Source organism: Paecilomyces variotii, assembly GCF_004022145.1.
Source record: "Paecilomyces variotii strain CBS 101075 chromosome Unknown C8Q69scaffold_1, whole genome shotgun sequence".
In the NCBI taxonomy this organism is placed as follows: Eukaryota; Fungi; Ascomycota; class Eurotiomycetes; order Eurotiales; family Thermoascaceae; genus Paecilomyces; species Paecilomyces variotii.
Window position 1 is genome coordinate 1,682,820 of NW_021167140.1, and position 26,659 is coordinate 1,709,478.

Genomic DNA, 26,659 nt, shown 5'->3' on the forward strand with positions numbered 1-26,659 from the left:
TGTGCTAGACATATGTATGTAAGAATTAAGGCGCGTAGATGTGTTTGGCGCGACAATATACTTTAAACCCAGATTATCGACTGCAGCTTGGACAGTTCGTTTGTAATTACTATTGTCTTATGCAGAGTATTAGAGATCTAGGGAGAAATATGCAAAAAGAGCGTCCGAGTGACGTCCATTTATACTGTGGTCCTAGTTTATCATATAATTCCACACACAAGACTTCTATTCTATCTAGTTCTTTCACCCCCATTTTTGTATCCGCATCGAAGACAATGAAACTCCGTTCCCCACTTATGTGTTGCTAACAAAAAGGGCCTCTTTATTTCTGGTCGTGGGACTGAACTCAGCCACTCAAAATCGAGAAGGAAATACTTTCACATCGCCTATTAGTTAACTATGCAAGAAGCCCACATTGTTGTTGGGCTTGGTTACTTATTAATTTATTGCGTCAACTGATAAGCTCTACAGCTTATCTGTCGGTGTTCTCGCATCCCACGGCCTCCGAGCATCCACTACCGGACAACGCTTTGAATCTCCAACTCCAGTACGCCTCTCGTCGAGAAGAATGATCGCACTTCAGCATTGCAATTGCCGCAATCTCATATTTCGCTACTCCATGGCGGAACGGGGCTGAGAGACGTTACTCCTTCAACGATGCCAACTTTTATTGCTCCTGACTATAGCAGTTGCGATCGAGTACCCGTTACAGCGGAGCCAGCATCATAAGTAGAGAGGCAGGCGTCTTCCTAGACCGCCAATCTATGCGATGCTGGAGACATCTCTTCGTGAAGGGGATGCCGACCCTTGTGAGCTGCGCATGCCAACCAAGGAAGTTCCGGAGGTCGTTCCTTTGGAGACAGCAGGGACATCGGAAGTTTCTGACAATGAAGACTACCCTGAAGGAGGATTGCAAGCATGGCTCGTCGTGCTCGGTTCATGGTGTGCTATGCTACCTGGGATGGGCCTGCTGAATACCCTTGGAGTACTTCATGCTTGGACGGCAAGCCATCAATTGAAGGGTTATTCTGCATCAAGTATCGGCTGGATATATGGCGCTTTTGGATTTTTCCTTTATTTTTGCGGTGCACAAGTCGGTATGTAACTGTATTGAATTCAACTTGCGGATCTAACAGAGAACACGGCATCTGACTATCCTCTGTAGGGCCAATCTTCGATGCACACGGTGCAAAGTATCTTCTTATTCCAGCATCTGTCGGTATAGTTGCTTCGATGATATGCTTGAGCTTCAGCACTGGTACGTATCCCCACAACACTAGCTGTCAGCCTGCTTTCGATGCCGCCTAGAATGCTTCCATGTATCGAAATACCTAACACTCCAACAGAATACTATCAGATCTTCCTATCGTTCAGCGTGCTCGGGGGTATTTCGACCTGCGCAATGTTCAACCCAGCGATAGCTTCCATCGGCCATTGGTTCAATGTTCGCAGAGGCTACGCGACCGGTATTGCGTGTACCGCCGGGGGACTGGGCGGCGTCATCTTTCCTATCATCATTCTGTTTGCGGCTCCGAAGATTGGCTTCCCGTGGGCGATGCGCATCATTGCACTTTTCAGTGCGGTCGTATGTGTAGTGGCATGTCTTTTGCTCAAAACACGCCTACCGCTCAATAAGAAAGCGGGTATGTCCATCGATTTCAAAGCATTAAGAGATGTCAAATATGCTTCGACAACCGCTGCAATTTTCCTGGTCGAATTCGCAGTCTTTATTCCGTACACATATATCCCCTCATACGCTGTGTACGCCGGCCTAGATGATACGCTTTCTTATTCTCTGATTATCTTTCTGAATCTTGGCGCAGTGCCAGGGCGCTTCTTCCCTGGTTTGATTGCCGACAAACTAGGCCGGTTCAACGTTATGATACTAACGTCTTCGATATGTTCGATCTTGACACTAGCTCTGTGGTACACGTCCGGGAGCAATGAAGCAGCCATAATCTGCTATGCGGTATTTTTTGGCTTCTGGAGCGGAGCAGCTATCAGTCTAACCCCCGTGTGCATTTCTCAAGTGTGCGCAACAGAGGATTATGGCAAGAGGAACGGGACAACCTTCACGATTACCAGTATCGGAACACTGACTGGTATTCCCATCGCTGGTGCCATCCAACAACGTGATCACGGGGAGTACGGCGGTCTTATGCTCTTTGGAGGGATACTTTATTTAGCGGCGACTGTTGCGTTTGTCATCGCCCGCGTAATCAGTCGAGGTTGGTCCCTGAAGGTCATATTCTAGAAAGGGAGGGCAACTACATACGGCGTCTAAAAAGGTTGAACCGGCTGTTTTTGATATGACTGGGGTACCAGTTCAAACGACATTTGACTTTTATGAGCGCGACCGATATGGTCGGATTAATACACGGCTCTCAGTCAGCCGTGAAGACGGAGGTTTTTGTTCAAGAACTGTGGAAGGTCCAGCCGAGGATCGAGTGCTCAACTCAGAGACTGATCGATTAGACCGAGAGTCTTGACGTGTGTAATCATCCCAACTAGGTGCGATATCGACCTACTCCATATACCTAACAGCTGGTGCACGACGACGACGTGGAACGCATCAACATGACCTTTTGATCACTTTCATGATGAACAATCTTGGAAATGCAGCCTTTCGCGAGAAGGATAACAACATGAGATATCGACGAAGCCTTTCCCGGTGACAAAAACATTTGACGCGACACGACAGAATCTGACTTATTATGGTGACTCTACGACTGCTGTTATATTTTTCGCATGCGGCAAAACGAGGGCTCTATTCTTTGGAGAATGTAATCCACTAGACGTGCCCGTGAGCAAGCTGCGGATGCTCTAAGGATTAGCTCTCATGTATCCGATGTGCGATAGACTACTTAAAACGTCCTTTCATAGAACGAACACATATAGAACCGATATCGATATAGATAGAATAGTATAAAAGTTGAGCATTACTGTCTACACTATGCAACGAAGTCATCAAACATCATCAATCTACTTTGCATTACAGGAGTTTATATCCGATATACACATAGACTAGCGACGGTTTATGGCTTTCTAGATCATACGTATACCATATCTTCATGGATTCGCGCTATGAACAATTGACAGCCTACTTTTATACTATTGGTCCCTAAATGCACCTCGATAATACCGTAGATCTAGTATATTCCACTACTACTACCAACGACGAATTTATCATCCTAAAACTGTTCTAGTCAATTTATCAAGTACATACGTACCTGCTAACTAGGTATCATATGATAGAAAATAAAGCTGACCCCCGCTTAGAGAAATTATTATCACGTAAATTAACCGCGGTATCTGTGATTGTAACTATTAACACCCTTAACTCTAAAACAGATGAGACTATGGAAAAGTCTATTATGCTAAATCTGAGATATGATCTGGCTGGACCCCGGTGGCAAGGTCGATGATTATTTCCATATTCGGGAAATATCATAAGAATTGAAGCTTTACCGATTTAACTACCTGTCCAGTTACGGTAGTTAGGCGATCAGTGCTGTCAAACATCTAACTACTAACTATCTATCTACTCCGTACATATCACAGAGCACTCGGACCATAGCCGCATACCAATAGTACGGAGTACATATCATCATTATTCATTCATTTTCGACATTTATACCGCCCCCCATCCCCCCCGTCAAGCCGTTTTGAGCGTTAGCTCGAGCGCACATACCCACGCCTCCTGGAGTTTGATGTGTCAGATAAGAAGCTAGTGCGCTTGGCAATCGACAGAGTTGGTATAGTTACACGGAACGAGCCGTCGTGCAAACCCGTCAAGGGGGACTGTAATATAAAGTATCACATTTGCGGCTGCTGCTGGAGTCTGATATGACATCGGCGGATCCAAAGATCGACAAACTCCCCCCCCCGCTATGTACCACGAAAAGACAAGGTCCATTTGATGTACATATTATTATTGTCGGACTCGCGTGGCGGCGCTTTGTTGTATGTACTTACGGAGTGCGGAGCAGTACCTATTGACAGGTCACATGATTTGGATAATTGAGCCAGCTCAAGAAACTATTTGCTGATTATAGAGTATGGGATGCGAATAATACCCACACTGAGTCGTCGCCTCTTTTCAACGGTAGAAGTTATCTATCTCCCGCTGTCTCGGCTTGGGTGGCGTCTGTGCGAGGGTCCGTGAGGTAGGGAAATATCTTCCTACGCTTCTGTATGGGCTTGATGTCTGCGATAGGTAAGGTAGGTAATGTCGTCGTGACACTGTGCCATGCATCTTTCCCTAAGCCTCATTTGATCGATCAAGCATAACTATTTTATACCGCCCTGCACAGTGCAGGCTTCGTTGTCTTGGGTTGCATTATTTAGTTCGTTGATTGCGAGAGTATTAGTAAGCCGTCCTCTTCGTGAAAGGAATCTATCTGGCCAGGGACCAGTTCTGCGGTCCATATGGAAACGCAGTTGATGACGCCAGTCTTGGTTGCTCTCAGTCCAATCCAACGTATCTGGCTTACAATGTCATCAGTTGTTGCTGCCAGATGAGCGACGGTTGATGAGGACATTCTAGACAAGTCCATGACTTTCGTATGTGCAGTACAGTACGTATCTGGAGAGCTCATATTCCCGAGTCGCCGGCATTTGAGATCAGAGAACAGACCACTTCCAACGGTGCGGTCTCACCGGATGGCTGGCGCTGAGATGCATATGGAGCTGCACGAGATCTGCGTATGACAGATTCCAAAGTAAGGTCTGGCCGGGAAACTGCAGGCTGCACGCCGCACGAACCCTCTCATGTTCCTGCGGCGAAAGTCCGACGACATAACTAATCGGGGTGGCTTCTGCCTTCAGAGGACTGAGCATACAGCTCCGTTCATCTCCGGCGCAAGTAATACAGAACCAAGTACATGCATGGCTGGCTATGTTCCCTAGCCTCCATCCGACAGTTGACCGAAAGAGCCTAGTATTCATCCCTCCGCATTTGATCTTCAATAATCAGTGTATAGTCCATGAACGAGCGGGGTTATGACCGTATTATTGTCGCTACAACGAGTACTTTCAGGACGTTGCCTTTCGGATACTGTACCTTTCATTGGAAGACAGTCTGTATTAATGATTATTACCTGTATCCATCTTATCAGAAACAGGTTATGGCCAGACGTAATCTTGGCAATCCCGAGGCCATGGACAGTCGTAGATCATGTGAACGGCGGCCATAACAAAAGACGATGGTAACCAACTAAGCGTCCAACGTCCACGGACCAGGAGATTTAGGATGTGCAGAAGAGATGGCCGCTCAGGAGGCCCGAGGGCGGTTCCGAGAAAACACGAGATCGCCGGACAGGAAACTAGAGAAGTCAATTGGCCGTTCAAATTTTATTTTATTTTTTTTCCGGCCCAAGAGGGTTTAGCCATGTCCACTTCCATGATCGAGATCTTCCATCCCGGATATCTCACTAGAGCACGCCACGCCCGGTTAGCTGCCGATTCCAATAATCTGGCCAACTGGTAAAACTCACCTTGGCGCGCGCGCCAGCCGGCTGCACAGTTCCGTGAAGAGATTTTGGGCGCCGATCAAGCCCGGATCTTGCTGTCCAGAGGTCCGATCTGGGATCAGATGTGAAGAGTTGAGACGGGGGGAGGTCTGACCTTCCTGATCGGGGATAAGGCCGTATTCGCCCATCCATGTTGTTCAAACTCCAACGGCGCGGAATGGGCTTGGATCTACTAGTTCGTTCAGAACTCAGATACTTAGCCAAGATCTCCCTGATCTCTCTATCTCAGTAACGTCACCCCTCACTAGACCAGAAAGGTACCCCCCTTTTCTTCACAGTTGGCTTGTCTTGACCCCCGAATTCCCCTACTTGAGACTAGGCTCAAGATCCAAACTACACAGACATTTTCCCGGTTTCTGTAAGAATTCCGATACGATGCTGCGATTTTCAGGCACATCAGAAAAAGTTTCCGAGGATTGCTCATCTCGGCTGCATTCTTCCCCGGTCCATAACAATATGCCACACGGGACATGGCCAGCCAGCAGTCGGTGAAATCATCTTACAGAGAAAGGAGGGACGCACACAATAACAATAATAGTAATAGTAAAGGTTGTTTGATCTTCCCGTAACGGTCGAGCTGCAACTAGCGGTCCAGCGGGCCGGTAATCATCATCATCATCATCATCATTATTATTATATCGCTCACTTTTATGGTCGAAATGATGTATGGATGGACTTTGATGTTTGGTGATGCAGTTCGCCTTTAAGCGAGATCGCCGGAAGACTAACCCACCCACCCATTTTGACAGGTGTGGTGCTGGAGCATCAATAATAATAATAAATCGATCTGATCTGAGATTCCAAGTGGAGTAAGAGTAAAACAGTCGAGAAAACCAGCAGTACCGCCACATCATATGATGAATCTCGTGTACTCAGAAGAAGAAGAACTATCGTTGTTCAGGCTTCTTTTTTTTTCGTGACGACGCGACGGTGTTGAGCTGATCTGTCAAAGCGTGATTGGTGACCAACTAAGTAGCGGTCTTTCTCCCTTTTTTTTTCAACTAGATTCTGTTAGCCTGGTTGTTCGTTGAGTTCCCAATAATTCCCGCGAACTCTGCTGTCGTTCGAAGCGACGTTCTGGATGCGTATACTGTTGCTTGTTCTGTACCACCTTGTCGGCTGTCTTTGCCGTCTATATCGCCAGGCATGCTTATTTTTGGGAACTTCTCCTTAGCTAGCTAGCTAACCGAACGAACCGAATCAGCCTCTCTTGAAGGCTGAGCACTGAAACTTCTGCGCTACTTCACAGCGTAATACGTAATACAGGACGCCCAACTTTTCCGTCATGGTGTGCGTAAAGTAAAGTAGAGGAGTGATCAATAATACTACATACCCTAGATATTATTCGAACGGAATCACGGGAATCAGCCTAAATCCTAACACCCAGAGCTAGTAATCATAGTCTCTGAGTCTTGAGATCAGATAGCGTGTAGTTAATTAATGATAGTCACAGCTAGCATTCGTACTATGATTATTGAGGTGCCTCTTACCTGAACCATGTCATCATTCAGGCAGCAAACGAATGAAGGGAAAATGATAGGGCGTGGCGGCGCAGAAGAACAAAATCGCATACAAATAAAACGTTCCCAGAGAAGCCATCCAATCTCGAGCCGTGTCAGGGGCGTCACTGAACGGGGCTATTGTTCGATTCAGAGATCGCAGAGGTGGAGAATAATTAAAATTCAACCGTAGGACTCTAGACATTATTCTTTTTTCACCCGCGCGTTGAGGAACGTAATAATACTACTATGTTGATTAGCGGGAAGTGTTAACCGCCGAATTGAGATTAAAACAAAAAAAAAAAGAGATCAGAATCAGATCGATACGGTTGTGGATCTCCGTGCGCCAAAGCGTCCGCATCTCCGCGGAAAGGAAGAGATGAAAGTGTCCTCAGCAGCGTATGCAAACTTTCGAGCCGAAATGACTTGGAGAATCTGATCGTATAATTACTTTACAATGATTAATTAGTGCAGAAGGCTGGAGTGACTCCGAGTGAGAAGAATAGGGGCGCAGCGGAACATTTCCGTTTTAGAACAAGATGATCGCGATCACGAAACGACTAAAGAAAACGATCGAATTCGATTGACATTGACGATCCTTGATGCTCTGGGGCGAAAAGGATTGAGCCCGGAGATCTGCAGCGATCGACCACGCAGTAGCATCTGCGCTTTGATTTTGGATGCACTTTGTCAGGACCGTTGAACGTGGCCAGGGTCATGAATCCTGCCTCAAGAATTTCATTCCCTTTCATCGTCAAGGCAGATGGTACGAGTAACCATTCCTCTGAACAAACTGAGACAAATAACATTTATATTATATGATGCAATCAATGACAATATGGATATGACTGAATCACGACGGTAAAAGCGGCGATAGACACACAGACGTTTTTGACTAGGCAACCCAATTTTAATTTTTGCCTCCCAGCACACCTAGTACTTGAAAATCATAAAATCACTTCCGAGAGCCTCCAGTTACACAAGGAGGCGCGGGACATGAGAATTTGCCACATTTTTTTTCATGAACTGAACAATTAGAAATACTTTAAGTGGGGTATAATGGTCAAAGTAGAACGGGGGAATCGAGACGAAACGTGCGCACAGGAGTAGATCTTGTATGCAGGGTGGAAAATTTCAGCAGGGTAGAATGTAGGGTAACGAGAAATAGCTAGGCATATCAACGTAGAAGGGGATATAACAGATCAGGAACACAGTTATAAGGGGCAAAAAAAAAACACACAAAATCCGCTGTGGACAGGGGGAATCTTGTAACGCGATAACGTCCCCGACAAAATGACAACCGGAACAGGTAAATTTTGAAATCAAAGAACGTAAGGGCGCCACGCAGGGACCAGCAAAGCAGGAATCATCAATGCACTCTGCGCCTTCGTACCCATAGTTGCCGTGCCGCATCCCTTAGCAGGGCCGCAACAATATCCGGGATACTGAGGCACTTGACCGCCAAAGAAGTAAGGATCTGAACGAACGCCCGTATGCTTCTAAATTAAACCCTCTTCAGAACGCCAAAAATGAGACAGAAAATTATTAGTGAGGTGTCGGAGATGCCGAGTCGAGACCACTTTTCGGTTTCAGATTCGAACCCAAAGAAGAAGCCTTATTAGCACCCATTTTGCGCGTGAGTTTCGCATAGTGCAAACCGCAAGCGTTGCAAAGAGTCCGAGCACCGTCCGGACCACGGCGCCACTCGGGGGTTTCTGCTCTATTGCAGCTATGACAACGTCCTGGAGGAGCAGCTTTCTGTAACCAGAAAAAGTTAGACAAAAAAATGAAAATGCAACGGCAGAGAGAGATAGGAAAAAGGACCTACCCCGCGTCGCTTTTTGGGGTCAGCACCTGCGAATCCACCAGCCCCCTTGAATTCATCGTGATACATTCCACCATGATCATCATCATAGGGACTGTCCGTTTTGAAAGCCTGCCGCTGTCTTTGCTCTGCGAGAGCATGTTCCTGATTCAAGACCGCGGTTCTTATCCGGATCAATGCGTCCTGGTTACGACGCTGGAGCTGCAATAGCTCATCAATCTCGTTCAGTGAAGGAAGAGACCCTAAAATTGGACCAGAGCGTTGTGTCTGATGGGCCCTGGCGGCATAGTGACGCGAGAACTCCAGCGTCCGCGAACTTACGTCGGTGATCTACTATGATTAGCTTCTTCTTGCGGGAAAGAAAAGTCGGAATAAAAGACCGTACTGGATACGTACCTCGTTGAGAGAAGTCTCGACATCATAACTATCAAGATGTCTCTTGACGGAATCGCTGTGGGGTTGACCCGGCATGGCAGGACGAGTCACGAGGCTCCTCTTCATTTCTTCCATGCGATGTTGTTCTGCCGCGCCGGCCTTCCAAGGAACTCCAGTGTAAGGCCGACTATCATATGGAGCAGAAGGATACGACCCAGTACCGCTGGAGGGTTGTGACTGATATGAAAAGGACTGGTTGTAAGGAGAGTATGTGGTAGGCGAGGCCATAGACCCAACTGAGCCTTGTGCACTATACTCGTAGGCGGACGATGTCTGGGAAACTTGAAGAGATGGGGCACCAGTTCTCGAGCTTTGGGTTGGAGATTTCCCTGAGCTAAGAGAGGGGAGGGAAGGATTCCTTGAGTCTTGGCTATTGAGGGACGCGAGGCTGGAGCGGGAGGCCTCCGCCTGGGACAATCCCGCTTGACCGTTTTGGTACGGGTAAGCGGGTTCTCGCAGGTATGGAGCCGATGTAGAGCCGTTCGAAAACGGATTGGGAGGACCTGGAGGACCTTCCACGCTGGACCGCGATATCAGGTTGGCAGGTAACGGTGGAGGCGCGTGATGGGCCGGTTGTGAAGGCGGGCCAGAGGAGGGAGGCCCAGTATATGGTAGAGGGTTATCATTGCCCAGAGCCTCATGTATAGAAGGCAGAGATTGCCTCTGAGGTTGGGAATGCGATTGATCCTTCTCGTCTTCCACAGCTCTGCGCGAATCGGGCGGGGATATGTATCCTGACTGTAGCGGCGCCGAACTGGTGGATGATGGATAAGAGTAAGGTGGTGGTGGGCCGGAATATATGGACGTAGGACTAACAAGAGGTGCTGTTGACACCCCAACTGTCGTGGCCATGGTGGGATATTTCTGGAGAGGTCTAGATCCGTCTTTTTTGATCTGTTCCAACTCCAGGAAGCCTATTGATGGTAGACAATCTCTAATCGACGGAATTTCGGTTAGCATGGATGATCCTAACATCAAAGATGGCGCGACCTTCAACAAATCAATCGCAGACTCAGGAGAATTCCAGCTGAAAACTGAAACAACGGGTCGCCAAGTGTAGAAATAGAAATTCTGGCAGCAATGAATCTTAAGGAGCACAAACCTGGGCCTTGTTCCAGCTCCCAGTGTCCCCATCCCGCCAGTCTATCCGGGATCAATAGGCCAGCGTCTTCCCCGAGCTCATCCACGGAGACGCTTTCACCAGTATTTCTTGCTCTATTCTTAAATCCAATATACAATGTTTCAGAACAATCTGCAGCCCCCGACTCAAGACTCTTCTTATCGACGTTGGTTGCGCGGCCTTGTGATTTCTGCCGTACAATCCGGTTCCCAAACGTAGCTCCCAAAGTTTTCTGCGTCGTGGAAACGAGTCTTGATTGCAGGCGTCGCCGTTGGGAGAATCGCAAACCCTTTCTTTTTCGGTAACAGAAAAGTGACACCGTGCAAGTCCATGCAAAGGGGACAGGAAAAACCCGTGCGGATAGTGGCGTAGAAGAAAAGAAAAGAATAAATAATAATAGAAATAATAAAAAAAAAAAAAAACAAACAGTGAGGCGTCGCAACAAGACCACGATGACTGATCGCCCGGATAGCCGTTCAAGGGTGTACGGGGAAAGTCGAGGCGCAGAATCGTAGTGCGGGAAGTAGATTAGATCGCGACAGGTTTTCTTTCTCGCATATGAGGGAGCATCTGCCAGACGAAACCTCCGTTGCTATTCTGCTGCGGCCGGCCAGATCAGATCGACTTTAGCAGCGGCTGTGGCGATGGACGCTGGAGAGGGGCCGAGCGGGACTGTGATGCAAGGGATAGCTTGCTGTGTCGCGTGGGTTGGGAGCGTTCTTCTCAGCAACAGCGTCCGGAGATATAAGGAAAGGGTTGAAGAGACGAGAGGAAGGGGGAGGTCAGAGGAAGAGAGGTGAGGAATGTAGTAGACGGCTGCGCGGGATACTGGACAGGATATGAGGAAGGAATGGAGAGGAAGCGCGCCAGCAACAGCTAGGAGATGTTGACAGAAGTAATAATGGTCGCCCCAGTGCGACCCGCGTAGATGTCTCCAGTACGGAGAAGTGAGTGTCCTTTAGCCCTTTTTCTGACGCCGCTGTACACCTCCCGTACGGAGAGAAGAGCAGACCAGTTGCAGCAGCGGAAAGCCAGAACAGGAACCGCGTCTAAGAATGAGGATCGAGTATCATCGATTCGTCCCGCCCATCGTGACAAATGTTACGGCGAATTACGGGGGTCTTACAGGACGCGAACATGCGGATCTTCTACGAAATGTGGAGTGGATTTGGATCATTGGCGATGTGCGGGTATCTTGGTGGAGGCGCGATGGGGACGACCAGGGGTCCGTGATGCTGACTTGAAAAAAAGGAACCGCTCCCAAGGATTGAGGACAGTCGACGAGGCCAAAGACGAAAAGGTGGGCGAGTGCTAGCCAGAGGCTGAGTGGCCGCCATCCACGCAAGGCCGAAGTTGACTCCGCAGGGTACGACTCCCGGAGATGCGCTGCCGTTGTCGATGCGTGAGACCGTCAGATCCAGCCCGAGAATTAGCTGGCATACTAAGGCTGCTGGCTCCAGCGCGGTGCGTAAGGATCAGAAAAAAAAGTGGAATGGCTCCCCATCCTTAGTCGCTGGCCGGCGATAGTGGGACGGATCAGGCATGGAGATCCATAGATCGTGAACTACGCTGTTTCGGGAAAAGGTCGGTCCTGACGCGCGAACAGCGGCTTTTTAAGGGGCAAAGGACCGCGAGACGCCAAATTGACCGGGGAGACAGGTGTTGTGTTGGTATTGTTGTCGATTGATTGAGTGAGTGAGTGAGTGAGTGAGTGGTTGATAGATAGATAGATAGATAGATAGATTGATTGATTGTCCGCTTACTCCTCGATTTTATATGATTCCATTCCCTGTCCCCGTAATGCGCACCCGGCTTTGACGGATATCAGATGCTGACCAGATCTGGCATCGAACCGCCACGGATCCATTGTCCCGCTGAGGCGCTGTAAGCGAGACTGTCCTATCGTAGGACATAGAGAGACCAAGGTGGGCGCAGTGCTTTGCAGAGCCCAGGGGGGTCAAAATAGGTGGGTCCCGTGAAAGCGGGTGAGATGGATGATCATGGTTTATTGCTGGCCTGGGACGGGGAGGGGTAAACCCGTGTCGCCTGCAAGAATAGGATTGTGCGCGATCCGTGGCTAGTAAATACGGCCAAGCATGGCTGTGGTCGGCGATCCGGCCGGACGGAGCCCAGCGAATGGCAATCGATAAGATCGGAGATCCAACGCCCTGGATCTCTCCTAACGTTCGACGGCAGATGAGAACGGCAGTAGGTAACAGAGCGCATGCGCACCGGCTCTGAATATCAGAAGCAGTCGAGTACACAGCTTCCCTGAAGCAATCAGCCAGTCAAGTTGTCTGCACGTAGCATCAAAGGCCCAGATCTGGCAACGATCAGGGTGGAGGACTCCGATCGCATTCTTCCAACAACAAGCCCTCACTATCTGCAGGTAGTCAAACCTAAATAAATAATCTGACGACCTGCAGCGGTGATGATTCATTATGCACTGCAGCCTCTGTGAGACTTGTAGCAGTCGCTGCCATCAGTGGCCCCTGTGACGTGGGTGAATCCCCCGGAATGATGATTCAAATGACACATGGTGCAGCTCTTAGGCTCCCGTACCTTGCAATGGCAGCAGTGTATTTCCATGGAACGCTGTAAGAGTTGAGTCCACCCGATTTGTACATGAACTGTCCTGGAAGACAGAGACGGTTAGACTGGTTGCTCACGACGCGGACTAGAGGGACAAGAGGAGACCAGTCGATCGTTCCTCAGACGATTAATCGCCAGCATGCGGCAGCTTAAGTTTATTCCGTCTGGGTCTGGAGCTGTCAAGAGTCCCGCCTAAGTCAGTTAGTTAGTACAGTGGCAAAGATCCACGCTTTTTGAAAAAGGTCACCGATCTCCTGAAGAGTATGTATGTTCAATATGGGAAGTTCTTAACAAACAAGAAGTGAATAGATGAGACCTATCTCGAGGCAAATTGATACTTGATCAGAAGAATTTTTAAAAACGGAGGGAAGAAGTAATAATAAGTTACTTGGATGGCAGATGGCCTTTTGTGCGGTCATTGACCCTCCTCGTCCGCTGCCTTTGTTAGGCCCCGACCCCGTGACCAGCTCTCGTTCCCTTCTGCCCTTTCTAACCTGCAGCTTTCTTCCGTTGGCCCTCGTCAATGTTAGTTACTTCTTGTCGCGCTCCTCGCATCGCGGATTCGATGATTGTGGGATAGACTGTTATCCATAGGAGAGCTATCATCGTCGCGATTTCTACGCTGCCAAGGGACTTGCATTTTATCGTCACATGCTATCACATAAAGATCTCTACCGAACGATCCACCTCTCAGAGCAATCAGCTATAGAGATGATAACGGTGAAAGCCATCCAGACGGGTGTTCCCACTGGGCAAAGAATTGGCTACCTCTGCGTATCCGTCTTCAACTCAGGGCCAGATTTTCTTCTAGGACAAGTCTAAACGGATCTCCTTTTTAGGGAACCTAACCTGTTCAGAATGACGGGTACTATTAATCCCTCTATTTATGTTCCATCCCAGGGTCCCTCAGGCTCATTGCACCGCCTCGCTTCATCATCCCCATGAGTTGCTAATATTATCATGGGACGACATCCGAGACCGACCACCCATCACTACTTCCTGGTGTTATTGTACCAGTATGTTTGTAGACTGGTTTACGAGAGGAAGTGTACCAACTCGAGGGAAAAAAAAAAACTACTTTCCAAGTCATGATAGCCACTCCACCTCTTCTTACGGGCTCATGCACCGATCTTGCATCTGCACTAATGGTCAAAGTGCCACACTGTCAGACACCCCTGATCAACCGTCAACGAGAGCATCAGCCGATCACAGTACTCCGTACGCTGGCCCGTCAACCCGGAAAGGTCCCACTAAACGATAGTACCACTTCAAGTCCAGGATAATTCAGCGAGTCAGAGACTGTTACCGGCAAACTCGACCACCGAACCAAGTTAGGAACTGACAGGGGGAACCGAGCAAGAACAAGGACCAGAAAATGGGAGATCGATGAGATCCGTCATTTCAACGGCGCGCGTTGCGGCTGGCTCCGATCTTGAACCACGATCCTGTCGCTCGTCCACTAAATGCCGCCACACATGTTCTCGAGGCCCTTTCAGTCGTGCTAAAAGGAGTTGCCAGATGCGAACCAGCATGACGACAGGGTGAAGGTCGGTCGCCCGAGTAGATATATCTGATCTACGTATGATATACGACAGACCGCTCTCGACACGAGTATTCTTGAGGTAGCGTTTGATCGTCTGATAGTATTCTGACCGTTATCTCGAAGCCGCTTGGTTCTCAGCTAATTCGAGTCCTCGTTATATGCTTAAGACAACTTGAGAGCAGTAGCGCATGAACAGGTGATTAAAGAAGCCGGTCCCCACCATCTGTGCTCGATGCCACTCTGGCAATCGCATCTGACAGCACAACCACGATTCTCTGCGCTGACACCTACTCTCTGTGCTGCGATTGTCTATACGGAGTAGTCTTGTAATGGTCGGATAACCATGGCGAATGCGAACAACGTAAAACAACAGACTCCCATGGCACCCTCTTGATATCGGTTGAGACTCCATCTATGACCAGCAATTCTACGAGGTGCACCTCCGTCATCTAGACCCTCGTTTTACTTGACTCGTGTTTGGATGGCTGTTAGGCTCAAGACGTCCCTGCACAAGTTTCTCAGCTTGCTGCGAAAGGGCCGTTCGGTAAGCACACAAGAAGTCGTCAGCTGGGTGGGTTATGCTATGATCGGTTGGAACTGCTACGGCGCTAGTCAAAGTTCGAATCGACGCAGCGTTCTTGTCGACCATGGGGGGGATCATGCATGATGCAGCAAAGGTCGGGATCATGACATACTTGGGGCTCAAATCGACCCAAACGTCGATGTGGATGAACGACTTAACAAGGGTCATCCTATTTAGTGTCGCTCGAAGAACTCGCTCGGGGTCCTTTCAGGTTATCAGCCAAAATTTGCCCCTTGATCCCCGGAATATCGGTCATATTGGGCCATCTCGAAACGAACAAACGGTGTCTTACCTGCTTGCGAACCCAGTCCAGCCTGCCTAGAGCGGACAAGTGCAGTCCCCTGAAGTCGCAGTGCGCCACACTAGAATATGATAAGTGACAGATAACGGCCTCGGAGTGGGTTTGACCAACTATACTAGTCAGTTACATTCGTTGCCCGCGCCGTTCCGGCCAAAGAGAAACCAAGCCTGATTTGATTGGAGATCTGCGAAGGCATTGCCGACTCGGTTTAAGGGGAAAGCGAAAGAGGCTTCGGGAACCTGGGGTATATATCCCGTGTTCTTTAACAGCAGAGGCTGCAGATAGGTCTGTGAGTTAGCTGATGTTAATCTCTCGCAAATGCCGACTGACTTGTCAGATCCCGAGTGCTATATTCAGCCAACTCGCCGAGGAATCTCGTCTTCTCTAAGTTTCCTCGATGTGTGGTGTAATACCTCTGATGAATACGGAGTAACTCACATACGATTTCTGGTCACTGCTGAAACGCGCGATCACAGAAATCAGTGGTGCGGATGGGTCACGTACATGACCCAGTGGCATTCATTCGCCGTTGATCTTGGAACATCGTCATTAATTGGCCGTATCCAATCTTCCTTTCCGAAGAGTAAAAGTCTCGGGAGTGCTGCTCCTTACTTTTAGCGCGCACTTAGATACAACCCGAGATGTTCTCAACGGAAATGCATGTGTATACCTTATAACTTCGAAGCGAAGAACGTCTTAGTTCTGAGATTGCGCCTGGAATCACGCATACTGTGTGCCAGAGCTTGCATTTCTGCCCACTTGACGATCATTTGCAGGGACGGTTGGTCTGATTATTGGACGCATTCCAATGACTTCTTGCCAAGATCACTACTTTCAACGTCGCGAATCTTCAAGCTAGTGAGTCGTAGCTTTTAAACCTGATCTCCAGAGTATCTTACTACCGTCTGGTGGCTTTTATACTGTGATGGGACATCTTGGAGCTGCTGCTGAAGATGCTTGATTAAGTCAACTAGCTAGGTGGCTCGATCGAGCTGAACTAACTACCTAGGTAGGTAGTTGGCTACTACTCTGCTGACTAACAAGGGGTATCATTTTATGGCTCGCGATGCAACTATCTGACCGAAATGTCTGTCTGAGCTTTCCTACAACGAACGAGCGCGAGTGGCCTTTCATTTCCACTTACTTCCTAATGAAGAAACCTCATCAAGTGGAATATAGCTAAACATTATCACAGCGTTTAATTGATTTGGTGCTGCATGTAAATTCAAACTGCATACTCCGCATTGATTGCGGACTCACCGCCCTTGATCAACTGTCCACGGTCATGTTATTATTATTGGCAGCAATGCATGTTACATTGTTCATGGGCCAAGACTTCAAGGTCCTCGCGATAGCGATTTAGATCTATAATGACTGATGGCGGATTGCGCGCGGCGTGGTTGTGGTGATGAGGACCGCATTTTGGGGACGATCGAACGTGCGGTTGCCGTTGGAACTATCGAACCGACACCAGAGTCGTGTTTCCCAACTAGAAATCGCTCATTCTCAACGGGACAGTCATCTCTGCGAAGATCCAGAATTCTCAATACTCCGTACACGGGCACGGCATCCAACTGAAGCCTTTTTTTAGAAAGCTCAGATCGCTTCAAACTATCGGTCCATGGGTCGATCCGAAGAGCACAATGATAGGAATAAGATATGACTTGGCAGCTCCATCGGTTTATTGAGTTTTCGGCTGTGATGATGAGCATCCGCCGTAGACTACGGTAATTCATCTGATCGAACAATGCAAATGCCCTCCGCTGGAGCTGCAAACCCACGGGGACAGAGTGAACCCAGAAGATCTACATCTCGAACCGGATTGCAATCTTCATTTGATATTAAGGTTGTTAGCTATGTCCGGTTATCGTTTCAAACCATACTGGGAGCCGCAAACAAGTCATGATCAAAGATGGTTATATCTCCGAGTGGTGTCGGGGATCAGTCCCACTAGTGGCCACGATCGTCAAGATGTCCATCAACTCCTGGACTAAAGCCACGACTCGCCCGAGACGTTGGCGTCCTGCATCGCGTATCGATCGGCATCTGTCACCCTAATGTCAAGGGGCTTGCGAGCGCTTCAGACCTATCAAGTCCTCTTGACAGGGGTGGGACAACTGGGTAGAGCTCCCCGGACAACCCCCCAAGTTCAACTACTCCGTACAGATCACTCCGTAATCCGTATACCATATAATACGGACTATGGAGTATGGGTACGTCCTTATACCGATTGGCCTATAACTGGGCTGGGAGCGTCAAGAATAAGTTTAGACAGCGACTTGTCCCGACCGAAAGGGTTTACCCAAGATGCCTGGAGACCAGCTACTCCTGCACTTCGACCAAAGGGGCAATCATTGATCCTCAGGTCCGCCTGCAGTCGATGCTGTGAGCTTCTCATTATTATTATTGTTATTATTGAACTGGCTGGTCCGATCCGCAGTTAACCTAGCTGGTAACTACAATAATGATATACCACCACTACTAACTACTACTACCACCACCACCACAGCAGCAGAATCAGCGCATGGATGGAAACCGGTACGATCGCTGCATTGCCCTGTCGCTTTGGTGGCTGCGATCATGCTCTTCCCATGGACTCTGTCCTGGTCTCTGGCAAGCTGTCCCCATGCGATCCTGAACTTGTCTCACGTCAGGTCCACATTCCCATCTTTTGGCACCAAGATTCCGATAGAGCTCGTCCGGCAGGTCAGCGCTGTCTTAAGCTTTTGATGAATAGCCCGCAGTGAGGCTGACTAGCGAACACCTCGAACTGTCGGTCTGAAGTTGGGTCCTTGGCGCAGCCGTAGCGAAGGAGAGGAGACGACGAACAGTTAGTTGGATGGGCCGCGACTTTTTTCCACATCTACGAAGTACGAAACATATTACTGTGTCATCCAAAATATCTGCATTCTGCAGTCGGTCGCTGGCAGGACACCATTAGCCTTCAATTGTCAACGCCCTCCCATCTGGCAAGATGCTGCAAGGACAACCTGACTCGGTAGAAGCAAGAAGGCTAGTCCGATTTGCTTTAACGTCCATCTACGGCAGGGATCAGCACCGGCAAGGGAACATCCTGAAAAGCTTCCGAGATAGATCCCCAGCTCCCGAAGCGCCGTCGACCGTTATGCTCCACTCGACCTTGGCTTTCTGCTACCCACACACATCGGCTCCCCCACGGATCAGGGATATGTTGCGATGAAGATGCCATCAATACCATTCTACAGGATATCAGCGGAATCATCAGACCTTGCTGCATGCATTGATCTACAGATGTGACCATCAAAAGATGTGGGCAGTATTATATCCTAATCGATGAATGTGCAGCGCTGCTAATATCGGAAGGGACCTTCTGCTTCCTTTTCGACACGTGTGCCGGCACATTCCAGCCCCGATGTCCTACTTCAGATCCTTACGTTTTACTCTGTACTGCAGATCCTATCCTGTCACATCGGTACTGATCGTTAGTGCTTCTCCCTGCGGTATTCAGCTTGGGCCCATTCCTGGCGACACAAATTAGAAGTGCGAACGAAGATGCTAATCTGTAAGGCGCAGTTTATTGACCTGGGCTGAAGCGACTAGTCTAGGTCGGAAAGAGCTAAATAATGCTGGTCTGAAAAGCCCCGTGCAAATCCAAGGCTTGTTTTCCATGAATCGCCTTCCCACGATTGGAGCGAATTTATGACCCAGTTTCTGCCCCGTGCACTGTCACTACGATCTACGATCAAATGGACCTCAGCCGAGCCTCTCAATTCCAGCCACTTTGGACGCACTCCTCCTACTCCGTAATACTCTACTTCCCGCCAGTTATACGCCGCGTCGCGCTTCCTGGGTCAGACGAGACCTTTTGCCGCAAATCCTACTCACAATAATTCGAGTCTACTAGCACATATTAACAAATAGAGAATTATCTATTACCGCCACAGCCCCTCTCTGAGTGACAGCCGACCTTGGCTCGTCCCTGACCACTGGACCGCAGGATGCAGTTGACTGGAATACGGCTCCACTAGCTTGTGGTAAACTCTCCGATCTCTACTACTTTCTCTTGCTGGTAGCTTAGAGTTTGCAGGCTCTCTGCACCCTTCCCACACGGTAATTGAACGTGGAGGGACGATATGATCAATGGTATCTTGTCTTTTGTCCATACTACTCAAGTACATCCATCACCAAATGCTTATCTCTCTTCCTGGATCTTTTTACTCGACACTGAGCACTCCATTTCCACGGGGTTGCGGTGAGGAAAACAAACGATGTGCTCGTATCGTTTCCTTCGGGTGATCAAGGAGCAGGCTTTCCAACCTACGGAGTAAGTGGTTACAACTTACAAGGGACAATAACTAACTACTACATCGACCGGTGAAGGGCTTGTCTGTCAAACTGGGTCCTGTGGCACAGGGCCAGAACCCTTCTCTGGTTGCCCTCGAATGGCATTTTCCAGGCCAGCAGTCTGACTATCGATCCGCCCGAAACACCTAGAAGACCCCCGCTCTGAAATTAGCTCACCCAGTATTGCGTATTATGTACGGAGTATTATTACATGGCCGCTTCAATTGAGCATCCTCGACCTAGGAAGATCTCTCAACGATCATGATGATTACTGCTTGCCATCGTCTACTTTCTCAACTCCCATGATCCCTACCATGAACCGTAACCCGTCAGTAGCGTCTACGTCATGGTCCACGGAACTAGCCATATGATCGGCAGACCGTTAAATTGGCAATATCTCGAATCTGCAAGATTTGCACCACGTATCCGACGCTATCACGATGGCGACGTTAAATCGGGACTCCCACTTCCCCAAATGATTCCCCTCCGGCGGTATTCCAAGACAGATTGCTCGGAAAATCAAATACAAGCTCAATACGGTGTAATAGTTCGTCTTCTAGACTATGCAGAATACGTGATAGATAACCTGCGATATACCTTCTCCGCTGGGTTGAGATGGACAAATACAGGGCTCAGGTTTCTGAACGTGGAAGTGACGAACGGTGCAATGGAGGTCATGTCGTTCATTCGGCAGCGCGACCCAAGCTTTTCCGAGTTTCGACTCTGTGTCCGCTTTTCGCTAGTTGGATATTATCATCATATTATTCTACTCAAGCCTACCCTGCTGATCATCGTAACTTGAATCTGATAGTATTTTAGTATGGTCTAGTGTTTCTAGCGCGGGTGCCAGGGGTCACGAGCTTCCTAGCCGATCGAGATGGGACGGTACGTATGGATTCCCCAGAATCAGATGGGCTGTGGTGCCACAGATTCATTAGCCAAGTGCAGAGTCTCGTCTCATAAATTTCGAATCATGAAAAGGACCCGTAATTATGGTACTATCACAAATAAATAAGATTCGCCACACGTGTAATACCTTGTTAGTCTGGAGTAACACATGTTACGAGAACAGCTCGCTTAGTTATAGCAATGGCATCATGATCGTTGCCGCCACCTAATTATCTCTTACTAATGATGAGATCAAGCCTTTTTTTTTTCTCGGTACCAATTGACTGTAACAGTAATGGCCATGTGTCATTCGCCGCAGATTTTAGGGGACAATAATGAAATATCTCCGTGCTAATAACATAACTCAGCCTGACAACTCCAAGGTACTGTAAAACTATTAACGCACAATATAAGAGGTCTACTCGACTAAATAGGTACTCAACAGGTTAATATACAGTTTCTCAATTTTCTACCTTCCGCGTATACTTTCATGGGTAGATATCAATCGACACCGGGTTCCCTATATATACACATGCTTTGAATGTCTATGCGTGTAGTATTCTAGTTCGTAAACTCAATTTATACGTCCATATGTTCATACCATCTATGTTTCTGATATAAAAAGGAAGCTATATGGTCATGTGATACTTCTTTTGTGAATCACACTCTTTAATTGCTTTTTTTATACAAACAAGTACCAGATATAGTCTACGGTAGTTCTTGTACTTAATAAGTAAAAATTATTCTCAAGTCTTATGTATATTCCCCACAATCTATTTGTATTATCGTTTTAATATCGGTCGTTATATTTGGTATTGTGGTGAAGCTGTGTATATATATATTGATAGGCGTACACATTGCTGCGTAATATATTTATCCCGAAAAGTCTTAGTGTAGACTATAACGAATTGCTTTTTTTGAGATTGAAATGTCTTTTAAAGCGAATGGACTTTATCCTGGCATAGCGTGCAGATAGAACAATTAGGGTTGACTGCTTATTGCAGAAAGTTCTATGATCACGCTACTATAGTAGACGTGCCTGCTGGAGGACTTCTACTTCCATATATTATGACTTTGAGAAATATGAATGGACAGAGCAAAGATTATCTTTCCCACATAAAACTTAACGTCAACGTGATCCAAGTGAGTTATGGTGGGTAGCGAATCCATGGTAATGGGACTGTACACGAGACTGATCTATCATGCAGCCAGCATGCGAGACGTGAAGAGGGTTGTTATCACATTGGCAATGTCTTTTCCTTGCATATGCCACGTGGACTTGTGCGAAGTAGTAAGATAAAGTCCTGTTACCGGACCTGAGAGCTATGTAATTATTACTATTACGGCATACATTGAAGGCGATAGGGTCATAGCTCCCATGCAATGGTCATAGTCATGAGACTATTCTCACAGATTATGCAGAGAGCCAAGGCGATTCTACCAATCCTGATCATCTCCAGTATGCTTTGGCGATCGAATTGATATAGTCGATCCCCTCCCCACGCCACGTGTCCGGCTCCATGTGACTGGTAACGTTGGCATCGAAAAGGAAGTCAGCAGGCTTATCTTGTGAATAGGAAGTCCACTTGTTGGTAAAATTGCGCACTCCACTGTTAGGATCGAGATCGTGGATGAACGAAGCCCACATGCTGGTCATGAGCTTGCTGAGCTCTGCATACGAAGGGGGAGTGCCTGCAAACGGTTTGCCATAGTGATATCCCGTCCCGTTGATGTTATTGAATACGAAAGAAACTTCCTCGAAGTGGGTGGCGCCGACCAGATACGGGACATCTGCGGAGTGGACATTGAACCGATAACAGTAGGCTGGTATCGATGCACCAGCCCATGTCTCGCTTTGTTTACGGCGATTGGCGTGCATTTCAGCATCGCCTGCATAAGCACTTGTTCGACGCCACTCGTAGCCCTTGGAAGGAACTCGCTGGTCACCTAGGAAGGCGGGAATGCCTTGTGATGGGTCGTCTGGGTACAGATCGAGAATGCGTTTCGCAACCAAACCAGGGAGCTTTATTCCAGCTGAACCATCTATATCCCAGATTAATTAGTCGATTTTGACAAAACAACATCACAATGAAATGAATTCCCACCGACCTGTCAGATATTCGTAAAATTGCTGCGTGGTGTTAATGCCCGTTGGCCCAAAAGCAGTTCCTTCATCTGTGTTTGTCCCTGAAATAATGGGAGCCTTGACAAATTCGCCATTGGCAAGCTGAACACTGCCCCAGTTCCGTATAAAATCTCCATCTACGACGGGCCAAAAGCTGTATTGGGGGTTACCATCGGTGCCGTTGAGAACCGAGTTGAGGGTTTCAAAGGGAGCTTCACGCAAGCATTGTAAGGTATCTGTCGCGTTGGAGCAGCCGACCCCGGCGAGGATGGAATCATAGGAAGCTTGGTAGCCAGTGGAATTCATAGGGTTCGCCGCAATGGACCCTCCGGATTCCATAATGGCTGCACGAAATAGTCCGTCGTCTCTTCCACCATAGGCTGTGAGATGGGCTCCCACCGATATAGCACCCGCAGATTCGCCCCAGATTGTGACCTTTTTGGGATCACCACCAAAAGCATGGATGTTTTCCTGGACCCATTGCAAGGCCAGCCTTTGGTCCCGGAGTCCAAGGTTGGTATTTCCTGTCCCTTGGACTTCGCTTGAACTAATGAATCCCCATGCTGATACTCGGTAATTGAAGGAAACAGCAATGAATGGCTTTCCTGTATTTTGGTAAGTATATTTCTCTTTTCTATATCCTGTTCAATGAGCGTACCGATTTCATATGCGTTTTTCAGTATATAGGACATGTTATACCGCTGATCGGATCCAGATCCTTCATAAAAGCCACCTCCATGGATCCAAACTCCCACAGGAAGATTCGAAAGCTCATTTGCAGACGAGCTACGAACGACATTTATCGTGAGACAGGCCTCAGACATAGGATACCAGATGGAGTCTGTCTGTTTGACCCTCTGTCAGTGAAAGTTTTATCCCACCGGAAAAATATAACATACTCCATACCCCACGCAGATATCTGAATATTTCTTCGCATCGCGTTCACCTTCCCAGCTCTCGTTCAGAGGCTGGGGTACAGCAAACCGCAGATCACCCACAGGCTGTTGAGCATATGGCATGCCCAGAAAGAAATCCTGATTGTATTCTTCGTTCCAGACCCCGGCATATGTCCCATTAATAACATGCGCTATGGGTTTAGAACGTGCAACCGGAGTAGCGGCCGCCAACACCGCAGCGAGAAGGCCGAGAGAAGCGAGTATGGTCTTCATGATGTCACCTCGTAAAAGCGCCCAGTTCCTACCGGCTGTATCGCAGCCATGTCCGCAGGTATCGATCTTAATATATGTGTGTGGCGGGGGCATATAGGAACCGGCAACCACAAGGTACAAGGTCTTTATGCGGAGATTGCTCCTCAAAAGGCTGATTTACCGCTGCACGGAGCAAAGGCGCGCAAGACCATGGATTTGAGGGGTTCCTCACTAATCATTTTAGGAGATATCGGGAGGGGCTTTATCCGGAGCAGGTTAATAAAATAAACGGGATATAGACCTGACATGTGGAGAAAAGGAGTCAATGTGGGGTTCTCCAGTCGACGGAACAGTCTATCAGTCGGAGATCGCGGCTATCTTGTGATGTTTCTGTCCCCAAGTCATGTAGAGTTGAACGTCTGCTGTCTGAGTACAACTCGAACTCGGAGAAGGAAATCAATTGATCAAACTGAGCCCTGCGTGAAATAGATAAGTAGCGGGTAATATTGATCTGGCGATCAGGCTGATTCTTATTTTTATCCCCCACGGGTTTCTCCGGAGATTATCCGTGAAAGCGCCGATCTGGTTTTTGAGACCATGAGATCAAACCTAACGAAATCAGTACCAGCATGGGATTTGACTCTTCTGGGAACATAATAATGTTACTATTCTCATTGTTAACCCCGCACTGTACGTACGAGTGCGTTATGTGCCTTGGGTCAGGATATACTTCCAATCTATTTTTCAAAGGTCGTCCTCTTAACAGAGAAACAGGTCCATAATAAGAGGAATTAAGGCAGGCATGGATACCTTGAAAGATGGACTAACAGTAAGCGGGTTGGTGGCAGGTAATTATCTCAATAGGTTGATGATATAGCTCTGAGAGTTAAACTAAAAGTGGTTCCCTCCAAATGTTTGAGAGAAATGCACCGTGTTCGACGATGTACATATGTGTGCAGCGATAAGTAAATTGATCTCTAGAGAGAGCAGAAGCCTATGGAACGAAGGAATATTATATACATAACACCCTACACTCTATATTGTCGAATGCAGACTAGTCGAAGCGAGTCTCGAAAGGTCGTTTATTTTTTGAAGAGTATATAGAACATATCCACAACATTGTTGATGAATAAGTTTGGCCCTAAAGACAGGTTTATATGGAAACAAGCGACTTATTCTAGATTATAATATTCCTGGACAGCACCTAACAAGTTACAGGTGGCATATATATGCCCTTTGAACAATACGAGATTACTGCTTAATCACAAGCCTCTAGTTATAACAAACATTTCATCTATCATCATCCATAGGCCTCGACGAGATTCCACTAGATCTCAAACAATGTTCCACAACACAACAGCCACTACCACATGACAGGGCTAAAAACAACCATGTAACCCTCATTTTCCAGCTAATCATACGTGTCACTTCTTATAAAAAAGATGAAGAAAAATAGACCGAGAGCCCCCATTCATCCAAAAGGCTATTGGTTGATTATCGTGCTGCAATATACGCATTTTCAACCACTCAGAGTCCACGACTAAAAAGACAATCAGCTGAACGAGACAAGCTCGGCCCCAGAATCGTAGGGTTGTACAATGTACGACGACACTTAGCATTATCTACTCTCGTCTCGAGTCTCGGCCCCCGGCAGCTTTTGTGATTGGATAGATGGGAAATATTCGAGATTACGATCGTGACGAATAGGACTCGAGCGGAAACGTTATACGTCGCCTTATATTACTGTCGTGTCGTTCGTATTAGCCAGATAGAGAGTCTGATGCTGCTAAATGAGAGGAATCCGTGGGAGTATATTTGTCATAATGGCCATGCAGCTTGTCTTAGTCGTATACTATACTCACGTGGATCTGAATCTTGCAGGAAGATATGTTTTACGAGCTTGTGACATGTACAGTAATATGTTACCGTGGGCAATTGGAGATCTGATTTATTGCTGAGATTATATGACCTGTATTTCCTATTTCTTCTGATGCTTTACAAAGTGCTGGTAGCGAATGTTACAGTGATTCTAGACGTCTAAAATATCATCTCCTGACCAATACGTTGCATTCTTGAATTACACCCCTCCCCAAAGCGCCAAAAGTTGAAGACGTAGATTTATAGAAATGTCTACAGCAAAAGAACCCCTTGACAAGACTACGGCCAGCGACAACAAACAGCCACCATCTAAGACCGAAGAACAAGACACGAACGCAACTTCCGACAACACAGCAGCGTCGAAATCAGCAAATGAATCAACAGATGTCACAGTCTCTACTCTCATATCCATCACAAACTCCTTCCTCTCCGCTCTCAGTAACAAATCCAGACCCGAGTTCGAAAAGCACTGCCTCAAAGCGGCTGGGATGGCGCTGTGCGCGCCTCAACCGGCTCCTGTCCGCTTCTGCAGTATTGATACCTTCATTGATCGCGTCACAGCCATGCGTGATGAGATCCACGAAAGAGGATGGAACCACGAAGTCAAGCTGTACGAGGAGGGGAATATGGCAACGGTGTGGGTGCCGTTTCGGGCGAAAATCAACGGCGTCGTCGACCATGTGGGGGTGAATCTGTTCATTTTGCACAAGTTGAACGGGGTGTGGAAGATTACGGGAGTGGCTGATTCTTCGAGGAAGCCGACAGATGAGGAGAGACAGATGGAGTGAGAGATGTTGCGATGGTTAAGTGGTTGTTGGATACGAGAATGTGTTAGACCAGGAAACTATTGCATGGATAGTAGAAAGCC

At 47.8% G+C, this 26,659-nt stretch overlaps 4 protein-coding genes across 4 annotated transcripts; 2 read left to right on the top strand and 2 right to left on the bottom strand.

Annotated features, from left to right (window-relative positions):
* Window positions 1-820: 820 nt before the first annotated feature.
* C8Q69DRAFT_484294 (putative monocarboxylate transporter) lies at window positions 821-2,254 on the top strand (the record flags this gene model as incomplete). Its single annotated transcript, XM_028631762.1, has 3 exons — window positions 821-1,097; window positions 1,166-1,258; window positions 1,347-2,254. 3 exons carry the CDS (start codon window positions 821-823, stop codon window positions 2,252-2,254), a joined length of 1,278 nt encoding a protein of 425 aa, XP_028489032.1.
* A 5,953-nt stretch (window positions 2,255-8,207) lies between these two features.
* On the bottom strand, window positions 8,208-10,881 carry C8Q69DRAFT_23223 (hypothetical protein). The gene is made up of 4 exons (XM_028626413.1): window positions 10,393-10,881; window positions 9,252-10,224; window positions 8,859-9,185; window positions 8,208-8,788 (listed from the first exon to the last, which is right to left on the bottom strand). The coding sequence occupies exons 1-4, from the start codon at window positions 10,422-10,424 to the stop codon at window positions 8,576-8,578; spliced, it is 1,545 nt and encodes a 514-aa protein (XP_028489033.1). The 5' UTR covers window positions 10,425-10,881; the 3' UTR covers window positions 8,208-8,575.
* Window positions 10,882-22,090: 11,209 nt separating this feature from the next.
* C8Q69DRAFT_396734 (cholinesterase) lies at window positions 22,091-23,934 on the bottom strand (the record flags this gene model as incomplete). The annotated part of the gene is made up of 4 exons (XM_028627752.1): window positions 22,091-22,683; window positions 22,750-23,370; window positions 23,424-23,610; window positions 23,665-23,934. The coding sequence occupies 4 exons, from the start codon at window positions 23,932-23,934 to the stop codon at window positions 22,091-22,093; spliced, it is 1,671 nt and encodes a 556-aa protein (XP_028489034.1).
* Window positions 23,935-25,868: 1,934 nt separating this feature from the next.
* Window positions 25,869-26,654, top strand: C8Q69DRAFT_450920 (hypothetical protein). Its single transcript, XM_028629468.1, has one exon. It carries the CDS (start codon window positions 26,040-26,042, stop codon window positions 26,577-26,579), a length of 540 nt encoding a protein of 179 aa, XP_028489035.1. The 5' UTR covers window positions 25,869-26,039; the 3' UTR covers window positions 26,580-26,654.
* The last annotated feature ends 5 nt before the right edge of the window (window positions 26,655-26,659 follow it).

Bases quoted from the DNA above. Each gene is read 5' to 3' on its own strand.
- C8Q69DRAFT_23223 (XM_028626413.1), bottom strand. From the start codon at position 10,424: ATGGGGACACTGGGAGCTGGAACAAGGCCCAG. The intron at 10,225-10,392 runs GTTTGTGCTCCT...TCCGTCGATTAG, and splicing joins GGAGCTGGAACAAGGCCCAG to AGATTGTCTACCATCAATAG. The intron at 8,789-8,858 runs GTAGGTCCTTTT...TTCTGGTTACAG, and splicing joins ACCCCAAAAAGCGACGCGGG to AAAGCTGCTCCTCCAGGACG.
- C8Q69DRAFT_450920 (XM_028629468.1), top strand. From the start codon at position 26,040: ATGTCTACAGCAAAAGAACCCCTTGACAAGACTACGGCCAGCGACAAC.